This window comes from Mercenaria mercenaria, chromosome 4 (genome assembly GCF_021730395.1).
Source record: "Mercenaria mercenaria strain notata chromosome 4, MADL_Memer_1, whole genome shotgun sequence".
Lineage (NCBI taxonomy): Eukaryota > Metazoa > Mollusca > Bivalvia > Venerida > Veneridae > Mercenaria > Mercenaria mercenaria.
Window position 1 is genome coordinate 768,130 of NC_069364.1, and position 13,806 is coordinate 781,935.

The 13,806-nt window shown below is 34.7% G+C and overlaps 1 protein-coding gene across 1 annotated transcript; it reads left to right on the forward strand.

Moving 5' to 3' along the window:
• Nucleotides 1-245: 245 nt before the first annotated feature.
• On the forward strand, nt 246-12,990 carry LOC123553119 (ectonucleotide pyrophosphatase/phosphodiesterase family member 5-like). The gene is made up of 6 exons (XM_053540082.1): nt 246-530; nt 1,331-1,537; nt 2,250-3,147; nt 5,001-5,195; nt 10,127-10,366; nt 10,683-12,990. Exons 3-6 carry the CDS (start codon nt 2,271-2,273, stop codon nt 10,865-10,867), a joined length of 1,497 nt encoding a protein of 498 aa, XP_053396057.1. The 5' UTR covers nt 246-530; nt 1,331-1,537; nt 2,250-2,270; the 3' UTR covers nt 10,868-12,990.
• Nucleotides 12,991-13,806: the final 816 nt, after the last annotated feature.

Here is a 13,806-nt window from a genome sequence, read left to right on the forward strand (position 1 = left end):
CATTGTATTTAATTATTCTACAGTTCTTTGTACTTATATATACTTTATTTAAATTTGTACATTTTTGTGATTATAGTAAAAAATAAAGAGAAGCATATTGGGGAATGACATAACAGTATGATCAACAATGATCAAGTTAGAACTAAAATACATTTTACACATCCCGTCCGTTATTTGATCAAATGGAAATACATAATTTCTCCAGTCTATGAACAGCAAATTCAAGTTTATATTCTTGTAGCCACATTAAACATCTTACCTACCTGCTATTTACCGGCGAAAGTTTGTGTGAACTGTCATTCAGGGCAGTGATCTTTCAACACTGGCGCCGCCAGTACTGTTTGATTTTGTGTTCCCTTCTCGACTGAATAGTTTGAATTGAATTCAGGCGCTGTTCCGACCTACCAATCGAGCATCCCAGTTATTAATAAATGGTTATGATATTGATATGAGGATTGCATAGTTATTCCCCTTTTAGAACCATTAGCCATTTTTGTGTCAGTTCAAGCCGATTCTTAGTATTTACAAAGGTAAGACATTAATTAGATACTTATTTCTATGATCTAGTGCCATTGTCAAATTAACTCAGTAGTAAATTAGTGATGGCAGTTTAAATCGATTTAAATTTACATGTATACGTAACAGGCGTCTCCATATGCTTACATTTCAGACAGGTGGTATTGATTAAGTGACAACAATATTGAATTATTTTATAAATATTTTAATGGCCAGAGCTTACTAAATGATTAATCTCTGTAAGTAAACACTTACAAACAAAAAAATCTACTAGCTCAAAATAGCTAGTACCATGAGCTGAAGTGTAAGAAAAAACACTGGGAAGTTTAAACCGGTTAATTGCGTGCAAACCACACAATGTTCTATAGTTAATAAATGTTATTGTCGCCCCGTGTGGTTCAGGGACGATATGTGTATGAAAAGAATTGGAACCACTGCCTTACCCTTGCATGATCGTAAAAGGCGACTAATAGGGTCTTAACACTTGGTTTTGCAGTAACTCTGTGATTCCAGCAGGTATGCAAATTTTGATTCCATACCTCATGTTTTTATTTCGATGTAAATGAGATGTGGAACCAAAATTTGTTAGTCCTGTTTGGCGCCATATAACCTATACTGTGTACGGTGCTCCGTAAAACCCAGATAAATAAATAAATAAATGTTATTGTCGCAAGGTAAATTCCCTATTGTACTATGGTAACGAAAAGCATGATATTTAAAACACATTTTTTTCAAAAAATGCGCTGGTAAAAATATATACATTTTAAAAGAAAATTTAAAAACATTACATACGCATGTCCTAATTCATTTGCAGAAAGAAAAACACGGGTAATAGTATACTATTAAAGGCCAGGCGAGAGAGGCAAAACAAACAACAACAACAACAAACATTGAAGCACCTGAGTCCGAGTCGGATTAAAGAACATTTTGTCATGGAGCGCCTGTAACGTCAGACACAGTCAAAGAGGAAGGCATAACGTTCAACTGTTGAAGTACCAAAGTGTGTTTGAAAATACTCGTGGTATGGTCTTACTCAGAACTCTCTTTTAATAAAACATTTCATAAACGTTCCAAATAATGTAAATGAAAATGTCGCTGGCCCAAAATCGTAATGACGTTTGTAAATACATTGTAGTTTGATTTAGATAAACCATATCATCCCTATTGCATCTGGCAATATATATTATAAATAGTAGTAATCTGTGAAATAAAATTTGAAAATTAAGTTCACTCGAGCGGAGGTAACCAAACACATCCACCCCTGTGTTTCGATTTATTGTATGTTTTGCCCTTGTGGTCTACTTGTTATACCTTTGCTAATGTATGCTTGTTTTGCTCTGGAGTGGATGCGTTCTTGAGATGTGGCAACTACTCCATCGTTGTCTTAAAACGTAATTTCGACAAAACAATTTCAAAAATTTGTTAATGTCTTTGGTTGATACACGCACCACAAATTCAGTTGAAATAGTACGACATGTACTAATCAGTCCACTTCCTAGCCAGGTTAGATTGATGCATCCGAACAGTTAAAAATTTTAACCAGGTGAGCTTGTGTTGTTTTTGTTGTTTTTGCGAATCTGTCTGGTACTGTAAATTTCAAGCCCTGCAAGACTAGAAAAAAGAACAATTACTCTTTCATAATTCCATAAGTTGTTAGACAAGTGCAACATTCATAGAACGTTTATATTTCGGATGCATTCTCAAAAAGATTAATTGATTCTGTTATATTTCAGAAAACTGCATTGAAACGCCACATGGAGCATGTTACCGTGGCATTTCGTATATATTGTGTCATACTTACATTTGAATATGCATCAAGCATTGCTCCCTTGCCAAAGGTGATATTGATATCAATGGATGGATTTAGATACGATTATCTTGACTTGATACCTCCAAATGAAGCTGAACATTTCCGATATATGATCAAAAATGGTGTGAAAGCAAAATCAATCATGAATGTTTTTCCAACTGTTACCTATCCGAACCATTACACTTTGATTACAGGATTATATCCGGAGAGTCATGGAATTGTTCATAACCGATTTCTCGATACTTATTGGAACGAATATTTCGTGTATAATGATAGAAGAGACAATGTTGATCCATTCTGGTATGATGTAGGTGCTGAACCAATTTATGTGACAAATAAGAAGGCAGGCGGTTCTTCGGGCTCTGTTGTGTGGCCGGCTGGCATTGGAGAAGTGAAAGGAATAAAACCAGATAGGTTAATCCCTGATGCAAACTCGTTTACAGAAATAAATAGCACAGAACGTGTGGATACATTAATTAAATGGTTCACAGACAAGAACAATCCAATTAACTTGGGTCTTCTATACTTCCTAGAACCAGATGAAACAGCCCATGCCTCCGGTGCTGGCTCTAAGAATGTTACGGACATAATAAAGGGTGATTTAAATGACGCTTTAGGGTATTTGTTTAAGAGATTAAAAGAAGTTAATTTGTTTGATGAGATGAATATCATTTTGACAGCGGACCATGGATTTGCCAATTATTCAAAGGAAAAGACAGTGTTGCTAGATAGATACTTGAATGCTTCCTGGTATAAAACTGGGGCTGAAGATTTTGGAAGAAACGGCAACCATATAAGCGAAAATATCTTCCCAGAAAAAGGTATGTAAAAGACCGTAAATTGTATCACTGTCTGGAGTAAGATAAAGCAGCCCGTAATTGGAAAGCAATTATTTACAAGCATATGCTACATTAGTCCCTATCTGTGACTCTAGTTACCCCCACCCCCTGACGGTCCGTAATAGTAAAAAGTGATAAATACGTTACAAGTTGGACTAATGCTACATAAACTGCTGTGTGGATTGTAGGGAGACTGCATTCTTAACACATGGAAATTTTTGTGACCCCCATGAGTGGTGGGGGCATATAGATTCGCTCTTGTCCGTGCGTGCGTCCTTCCGTTCGTGCGTCTGTGCGTCCGTCCGAAGATCGTGACGCGCCTAGCTCAAAAAGTATTTGATATAAATTAATGAAACCTTGCATGAGTCTTTATCATGATATGAACTTGCACACCTCCTATTTTTCGTCTGGCTCCACCCCCTACTTTTAGAGTTATGGCCCCTAAAATAGTCAAAAATGCACCTTTTCACCTTGTGACACGCCTAGCTGAAAAAGTATTTGATATAGATTCATGAAACCTTGCATGAGTCTTAATCATGATATGAACTTGCGCACCTTCTATTTTTCATCGAGTCCGCCCTCTATTTCCAGAGTTATGGCCCCTGAAATAGTCAAAAATGCACATTTTCACCTGGTGACGCGCCTAGCTCAAAAAGTGTTTAATATAAATTGATTAAACCTTGCATGAGTCTTTATCACGATATGAACTTGCGCACCTCATATTTTTCATCTGGGTCCGCCCCCTATATCCAGAGTTATGGACCCTGAAATAGTCAAAAATGCACATTTTCACTTTTTGACGCACCTAACTCAAAAGTATCTGATATAAATTGATTAAACCTTGCGTGAGTTTTCATCATGATATGAACTTGTGCACCTCCTATTTTTTATCTGCCTCCGTCCCCTATTTTCAGAGTTATGGCCCCTGAAATAGTCAAAAATGCACATTTTCACCTTGAGACGCACCTAGCTAAAACAGTATATGATATAAATGGATGAAAACTTACATGAGTCTTTATCATGATATAAACTTACACACCTCTTATTTATTTGCTGGCTCCTTCCCCTATGTTTAAAGTTATGGCCCCTGAAATAGTAAAAAAATGCACATTTTCACCTAATTATGTGCCTAACTCATAAAGTATTTAATGTAAATTCATGAAACCTTGCTTGAGTCTTTATCATAATGTGACCTTGCACACTTGGCATTCTTCTTGAGAATCTTAGCGCTTATTACAGAGTTATGGCCCTTGAAATAGCCAAAAAAGCGGATTTTTTGTTTGTGATGCTCATAGCTCAAGAAGTATATGGTATAGAATAATGAATCTTTTTCATAATTTTTTTTAAACCATACCCCATTAAGACTGCAAACATTTGAATTATTTCCCCTTATTTGTGACAAATGTACCAGTGGGGGCACACCCTGTGTCCTACAGACACATTCTAGTTCATCCTAAATTTCTATAATGTACTGATCCATCTTCCAGGCAGTACCATTTATTATTCGAAGGGGTGTTCACTGAAAATTTACTGACATATTGGCGAACAGTGCTGACCATGATCAGCCTGCACAGGCTGATCTTGGTCTAAACTGGGCGCAAAGGCAAAATTAAGCCAAAGGTTAAGTATACATGCTGTGCACTTGTAATTACAGAAGTGTTTTTTTTTTTTAAAAAATGTGGCTTAGATTATTTATTAATGTTTTGTAACCTTTCATAGGAACTGTCACCTGCTTTGATATTCTGTTAACTTTACGTGTAGTTATCAAAATTATATAGCTGAGGGAACATTACACATTGCCAAAACTATATCATGCATATGATCTTTATTTCAAGGACAAGAAGAAAATATATTAAATACGCTTAGCAATATTAAATACTTAAAAGTCTACAGGAAAGGTAACGATGATCTGATCAGTCTACATTACAATTCTAGTGACAGAATTGCTCCAGTTGTTATTACTGGGTCTGAAGAGGGCGTAACTATATTTCCTACTGAGGCCGATAGGGACTGGTATACAAATGGACTTTGTAAGTTAATCTTTATTACACTGATATATTGGTATTCACTCTGACTTCGTAAGTGTATGTTTACTACTCTCTGATAGAGATTGATATACACTTGGTATGGTAAGTGTACTACTCTCTGATAGAGATTGATATACACTTGGTATGGTAAGTGTACTACTCTCTGATAGTGATTGATATACACTTGGTATGGTAAGTGTATGTTTACTACTCTCTGATAGAGATTGATATACTCTTGGTATGGTAAGTGTACTACTCTCTGATAGAGATTGATATACACTTGGTATGGTAAGTGTACTACTCTCTGATAGAGATTGATATACACTTGGTATGGTAAGTGTATGTTTACTACTCTCTGATAGAGACTGATATACACTTGGTATGGTAAGTGTATGTTTACTACTCTCTGATAGAGATTGATATACACTTATAATGGTAAGTGTACTACTCTCTGATAGAGATTGATATACACTTGGTATGGTAAGTGTATGTTTACTACTCTCTGATAGAGACTGATATACACTTGGTATGGTAAGTGTATGTTTACTACTCTCTGACAGAGACTGATATACACTTGGTATGGTATGTTTACTACTCTCTGATAGAGACTGATATACACTTGGTATGGTAAGTGTACTACTCTCTGATAGAGATTGATATACACTTGGTATGGTAAGTGTATGTTTACTACTCTCTGACAGAGACTGATATACACTTGGTATGGTAACTGTATGTTTACTACTCTCTGAAAGAGATTGATATACACTTGGTATGGTAAGTGTACTACTCTGATAGAGAATGATATACACTTGGTATGGTAAGTGTATGTTTACTACTCTCTGATAGAGACTGATATACACTTGGTATGGTAAGTGTATGTGTACTACTCTCTGATAGAGATTGATATACTCTTGGTATGGTAAGTGTATGTTTACTACTCTCTGATAGAGACTGATATACACTTGGTATGGTAAGTGTATGTGTACTACTCTCTGATAGAGACTGATATACTCTTGGTATGGTAGTGTATGTTTACTACTCTCTGATAGAGATTGATATACTCTTGGTATGGTAAGTGTATGTTTACTACTCTCTGATAGAGATTGATATACACTTGGTATGGTAAGTGTACTACTCTCTGATAGAGACTGATATACACTTGGTATGGTAAGTGTACTACTCTCTGATAGAGACTGATATACACTTGGTATGGTAAGTGTATGTTTACTACTCTCTGATAGAGATTTATATACACTTGGTATGGTAAGTGTATGTTTACTACTCTCTGATAGAGATTGATATACTCTTGGTATGGTAAGTGTATGTTTACTACTCTCTGATAGAGATTGATATACACTTGGTATGGTAAGTGTACTACTCTCTGATAGAGATTGATATACACTTGGTATGGTAAGTGTACTACTCTCTGATAGAGACTGATATACACTTGGTGTGGTAAGTGTATGTTTACTACTCTCTGATAGAGATTGATATACACTTGGTATGGTAAGTGTACTACTCTCTGAAAGAGATTGATATACACTTGGTATGGTAAGTGTATGTTTACTACTCTCTGATAGAGATTGATATACTCTTGGTATGGTAAGTGTATGTTTACTACTCTCTGATAGAGATTGATATACACTTGGTATGGTAAGTGTACTACTCTCTGATAGAGATTGATATACACTTGGTATGGTAAGTGTACTACTCTCTGATAGAGATTGATATACACTTGGTGTGGTAAGTGTATGTTTACTACTCTCTGATAGAGATTGATATACACTTGGTATGGTAAGTGTACTACTCTCTGATAGAGATTGATATACACTTGGTATGGTAAGTGTACTACTCTCTGATAGAGATTGATATACACTTGGTATGGTAAGTGTACTACTCTCTGATAGAGATTGATATACACTTGGTATGGTAAGTGTATGTTTACTGCTCTCTGATAGAGATTGATATACACTTGGTATGGTAAGTGTACTACTCTCTGATAGAGATTGATATACACTTGGTATGGTAAGTGTACTACTCTCTGATAGAGATTGATATACACTTGGTATGGTAAGTGTACTACTCTCTGATAGAGATTGATATACTCTTGGTATGGTAAGTGTATGTTTACTACTCTCTGACAGAGACTGATATACACTTGGTATTGTATGTTTACTACTCTCTGATAGGGACTGATATACACTTGGTATGGTAAGTGTACTACTCTCTGATAGAGATTGATATACACTTGGTATGGTAAGTGTATGTTTACTACTCTCTGACAGAGACTGATATACACTTGGTATGGTAAGTGTACTACTCTCTGATAGAAATTGATATACTCTTGGTATGGTAAGTGTATGTTTACTACTCTCTGACAGAGACTGATATACACTTGGTATGGTAAGTGTACTACTCTCTGATAGAGATTGATATACTCTTGGTATGGTAAGTGTACTACTCTCTGATAGAGATTGATATACTCTTTGTATGGTAGGTGTATGTTTACTACTGTCTGACAGAGACTGATATACACTTGGTATGGTAAGTGTATGTTTACTACTCTGACAGAGACTGATATACACTTGGTATGGTAAGTGTACTACTCTCTGATAGAGATTGATATACACTTGGTGTGGTAAGTGTATGTTTACTACTCTCTGATAGAGATTGATATACACTTGGTATGGTAAGTGTACTACTCTCTGATGGAGATTGATATACACTTGGTATGGTAAGTGTACTACTCTCTGATAGAGATTGATATACATTGTACTCTTGGTATGGTAAGTGTATGTTTACTACTCTCTGACAGAGACTGATATACACTTGGTATGGTATGTTTACTACTCTCTGATAGAGACTGATATACACTTGGTATGGTAAGTGTACTACTCTCTGATAGAGATTGATATACCCTTGGTATGGTAAGTGTATGTTTACTACTCTCTGACAGAGACTGATATACACTTGGTATGGTAAGTGTACTTCTCTCTGATAGAGATTGATATACTCTTGGTATGGTAAGTGTATGTTTACTACTCTCTGACAGAGACTGATATACACTTGGTATGGTAAGTGTACTACTCTCTGATAGAGATTGATATACTCTTGGTATGGTAAGTGTATGTTTACTACTCTCTGATAGAGATTGATATACACTTGGTATGGTAAGTGTACTACTCTCTGATAGAGATTGATATACACTTGGTATGGTAAGTGTACTACTCTCTGATAGAGATTGATATACTCTTTGTATGGTAGGTGTATGTTTACTACTCTCTGACAGAGACTGATATACACTTGTTATGGTAAGTGTATGTTTACTACTCTGACAGAGACTGATATACACTTGGTATGGTAAGTGTACTACTCTCTGATAGAGATTGATATACACTTGGTGTGGTAAGTGTATGTTTACTACTCTCTGATAGTGATTGATATACACTTGGTATGGTAAGTGTACTACTCTCTGATAGAGATTGATATACACTTGGTATGGTAAGTGTACTACTCTCTGATAGAGATTGATATACACTTGGTATGGTAAGTGTACTACTCTCTGATAGAGATTGATATACTCTTGGTATGGTAAGTGTATGTTTACTACTCTCTGATAGAGATTGATATACACTTGGTATGGTAAGTGTACTACTCTCTGATAGAGATTGATATACACTTGGTATGGTAAGTGTACTACTCTCTGATAGAGATTGATATACTCTTGGTATGGTAAGTGTATGTTTACTACTCTCTGACAGAGACTGATATACACTTGGTATGGTATGTTTACTACTCTCTGATAGAGACTGATATACACTTGGTATGGTAAGTGTGCTACTCTCTGATAGAGATTGATATACACTTGGTATGGTAAGTGTATGTTTACTACTCGCTGACAGAGACTGATATACACTTGGTATGGTAAGTGTACTACTCTCTGATAGAGATTGATACACTCTTGGTATGGTAAGTGTATGTTTACTACTCTCTGACAGAGACTGATATACACTTGGTATGGTAAGCGTACTACTCTCTGATAGAGATTGATATACTCTTGGTATGGTAAGTGTACTACTCTCTGATAGAGATTGATATACTCTTTGTATGGTAGGTGTATGTTTACTGCTCTCTGACAGAGACTGATATACACTTGGTATGGTAAGTGTATGTTTACTACTCTGACAGAGACTGATATACACTTGGTATGGTAAGTGTACTACTCTCTGATAGAGATTGATATACTCTTGGTATGGTAGGTGTATGTTTACTACTCTCTGACAGAGACTGATATACACTTGGTATGGTAAGTGTTTGTTTACTTCTCTGACAGAGACTGATATACACTTGGTATGGTAAGTGTATGTTTACTAGATTCCGGTAGGGATTGGTATATGCCTGGATTTGTTAAATGAATACTACACTCAGAGGACTTTGTAAGTGTATGTTTGCTGAACTCGGATGGAGATTGGTATACTTATGGACTTAATATGTTTACTACACAAAGTAAGAGATTGATATATAGCTGGACTTGGTAAGAGTATGTTTTTTCGCGCTCAGTAAAAGATAGGTATACACCTGACCTTGGTATAATTAAAGTGTTAGTTTGCCAAACTCGGAGACTGGCATACACATGGACAAGGTAAGTTTAGGTTTGCTACGTATACTCCATGCACAATCAAATTTAATATTCTTTATGTTTAGATAAAGCAAAATATGTAACACAGTTTCAATGTTTTGTAAATTTTAATTGTATATTTTAATCTTAAATGAAAGAAAAGTGATAATCTTTGTAAAATGAAAAGAAAATAATTCAGTTTGATTATTAATTAACCTTTTAAGAAGATATTTTTATATACATGTAGTTGCTACCTGAAACGTAAGTTTTCATTACCAAGAACACATAAAATATTATTATTTTACTCCTATTACAGTCGGGGTACATGGATACAATCCTCGTTTGGTTGCAAACATGCGACCATTCTTTATAGCAATGGGTCCAGCTTTCAAAAAGGGTTATTTGTCAGATCAGTTTAACTCGGTGGACATATACCCTTTGATGTGTCATGTATTAGGTATCGAACCTGCTCCAAATAATGGCTCTTTTGACAATGTGAAAGACATATTGCGAGAGAAATCTACTACAGACAGATTATCAATAACGAGGATCGCATGTAAGTACACTCCACTGTTATTTCTGATGATCCGATCAAGTAATCTGATTGCACATTAGCATGGATCCTTGAAGGTCTTGTTATATTTTACTAAAGTTTTACAATTAAAAGCCCTTCTTTGATCGCCTCTTGGAATACGATGTATTAGTTTTGTATAAAGTCAATGTTTTTGAAGTAAAGAATATAATGAGAATGATTTCAGTATCTATTTCGTGGAAGTGTTTAGTTGAAAATTCGGGAGTCTGTGTTTAACAACCTAAACCTCTTGTGTGCAAATGATTGAATAAGTGAAGTTGATTTGTTTTCTTCATTTCAGTTCTAATCTTTGTGGGACTTGGTATAACATTGGCTGGAATATACGTTATCTGTGTTTGTTGTGATATCAAAAACAAATCAAGGTTTCTGTTGCATGGCAACAACAGGGCTTTTGGAGTTGTTACCTCCCTTAGGTCTTCAACACGCCATTTGCTCAACAGTGATGATGAAGACGACGAATTTTAGCATTGGTTTAGTGTGTTCGTTTATTAGTGATATTAGTTAGGTACTTACATCACGTGTACATTATTATTTTTTTCAAGTTCTATTTGGAAAAGAGGTTCCTTTGAAATATTTATATTAAACCGGCTGAGCAGATGTCCTGTTCAGCTTACATTACCATACAATTATGGGAAAATAAAGTGCGCCATTTTTAGTAATTATTTTCCAGAAAGTGTCAATTTTAGCAGTTTAATTATAGCTATATTTCACTTTTTCCATCATGTTCATGTAGTAATAGAAATACACTTGTTTTAGTGCCTTAGCTACTCGTATATTTTTTTATATTTGAATTGGGTACATATGATAATAGGGGAGACCGGGGCTAGTTGGTACACTTTTTAGATTTTTTTGGTGTACGATCCAAACTAATGCACCGATTTCGGATTCGATACTGTTTTTAGAAAGCTCATTTTGTCAACAATAAATAAATGCTGTGGTTCTCCAAAGGGAAGCATTCAACAGCTTGAAAGGTTCGGTTGAATCAGCCAGGTCGAATGTAGCAGTTTACAGTTTTATTTGGCAAATCAGCAAATCAATGCCTTTGGCCAATTAACATAAACACAAATTGAATATGGCCAAGACATACATACACATACATAATACAGGCATATTTATATACATATTCAATATAACATGGAGTAGAGACTATCGTGATAGACATAGTTCTTATTTGTCGATACATTTGTACTACAAACTTAAGAAGCAGCTATGCGCTCAAGGGTTTCATTTCTACGCTTAAACGCATCCTTTAAATATTTTGCAGTGTTATACATAGATTTTTTATATGTAGAAGAAAGTATATTTACAAATTTTTGTATCGTTGGCCAAGATATATTTCCAAAATATTTTCTACGTATATCCACATAAAAAGGACAACAAAGCAGAAAATGGTATTCTGATTCAATACAATTTAAATTACACATTTTACATATTCTTTCATTTCTAACGGTACCTACGAATCTACCTAATTCGATTTCTAACTTGTGAGAGCTTAATCTGAAACAACTTAATTCTTTTCTGAATCCTTCATTTGTTAAAACATCAATATATTTTTCAAAACAAAACTCTATTTTGAATTTACTATAATAATCTAACTTTGACATTGATTGGACAGAAGCACGCCAGTTTTGAATAAACTGGTCGCAAATGCGTTGTTTAAACATTGGCAAATAGTTTACATTATAATCAAAATTATTCCAGATATCACTATAACCAAGACTGTCTAATAAACGCTTGATGGATTTTGCCCAACAGTTATCGTTACTGTTATTACACTGTTCTATAAAAATTCTATACATAGGAGAGTTTGGATTTTGCATTATTTTTAACCAATATTTTAATGCTCTTTGTTTACAGATAACTGATAAAGGGAACCTTCCCAGTTCCCCATAAACTGCTAAATTTGGGATCTGTTGACGAACTCCAAGTATTGTTTTACAAAACTTTATGTGCAACTTGTCAATTTCTTTAAAATCATATATGCCCCACACCTCAGAACAGTATGTAAGAATTGGTACAACCATGGTATCAAATAAAGAAAGTTTAGTTTTCACATCTATGTGTACACGAGTGAATAATGATAATAAGCTACTATATGCCTTAAGGGCCTGTTCTGAGAGCACTTTAACAGCATTTTTCATTACACCAGTATACAAAAAATCAGCTCCTAAATATTTAAAATGATCTACAACTTCAGTTTGTTCACCATTTATAAACCAGTTAAAATTATGGTGGCTTTTTCTTTTTTCGAATACACAAACTTTGGTTTTTTGAACGTTAATCTTGAGACCCCATTTTTCTGAATATGTATAGATAATATCTAACTGAGCTTGCAGGTTATTCGGATCAGTAGTAAACAATGCAATATCATCAGCAAATAATAACATATACATAGATAACTGGTTCAAATCATTCTTTGTTAACTTATTAAAATCTAAAGTAGTGCTTATATCGTTAATAAAGAGTATAAAAAGTATCGGTGAGAGTGGTTCCCCTTGTTTTAATCCAAGCGTGACATCAAAGAACTCAGAAAATTTCATCTCAGAAGACATTCTTACACATGCTTTAACATTACTGTATATAGATTTAAGAATTTTGATCATTTTACCGCTGACCCCAGTCTTTAAAAGTTTTATCCACAGAGCGTCTCTAATAACTGTATCAAAGGCCATTTTGTAATCAATAAAAGCACAGTATAGTTTAGATTTACAATGAAGAACATTTTGGATAATTGAATGCAACAGAAATACGCAGTCAGCGGTACTATGATTATCTCTAAAACCAAATTGTGAGTTACTAAATAACTGCTCTGATTCACACCATTTGTTGATTCTATTCCTAAGTGCTAGAGAAAATATTTTTGCCATAACATTTACGAGTGTAATACCTCGATAATTACTGGTGTTTGAAACATAACCTTTTTATGAATAGGTATAATTACACCTTTAGACCATGATTCAGGATATACTCCAGATTCAAAAATTCTATTAAATACAGAAACTAGGTACGGTGTTATAAAAACATTCGAATCAATAAAGAAATCTGAAACATTATTATTTAAATCACAGCTCTTATGTCTTTGAAGGGAGCTAATAGTTTTTGAAATTTCCTCAACAGTAAACGAACAATCTAAGTCAGCAATATGTAATGTACTTTGGCGTTCATCGGCCTCATCATCATCTGGTATAAAATGCCCATGTGGCGTATTTGAAATATTCTTAAAATGATCTAAAAAATCGTTCAGGGTTACTCCGCCGCGGCAAGTTGTTACATAAACTGGGGCAAGTTGTTACAAACTGTACTTCATCAACATGTATTTTAATTAATTAATTTAACGCCAACATTAAGACATATTTGTTTGGTTTTCTTGGTTGTTATTTTATTCACTCTGTTGCAAAAAGAAG

Coding starts and splice junctions, on each gene's coding strand:
- LOC123553119 (XM_053540082.1), top strand. CDS start 2,271: ATGGAGCATGTTACCGTGGCATTTCGTATATATTGTGTCATACTTACA. Junction 3,148..5,000: donor AAATATCTTCCCAGAAAAAG/GTATGTAAAAGA, acceptor CTTTATTTCAAG/GACAAGAAGAAAATATATTA. Junction 5,196..10,126: donor CTGGTATACAAATGGACTTT/GTAAGTTAATCT, acceptor CTCCTATTACAG/TCGGGGTACATGGATACAAT.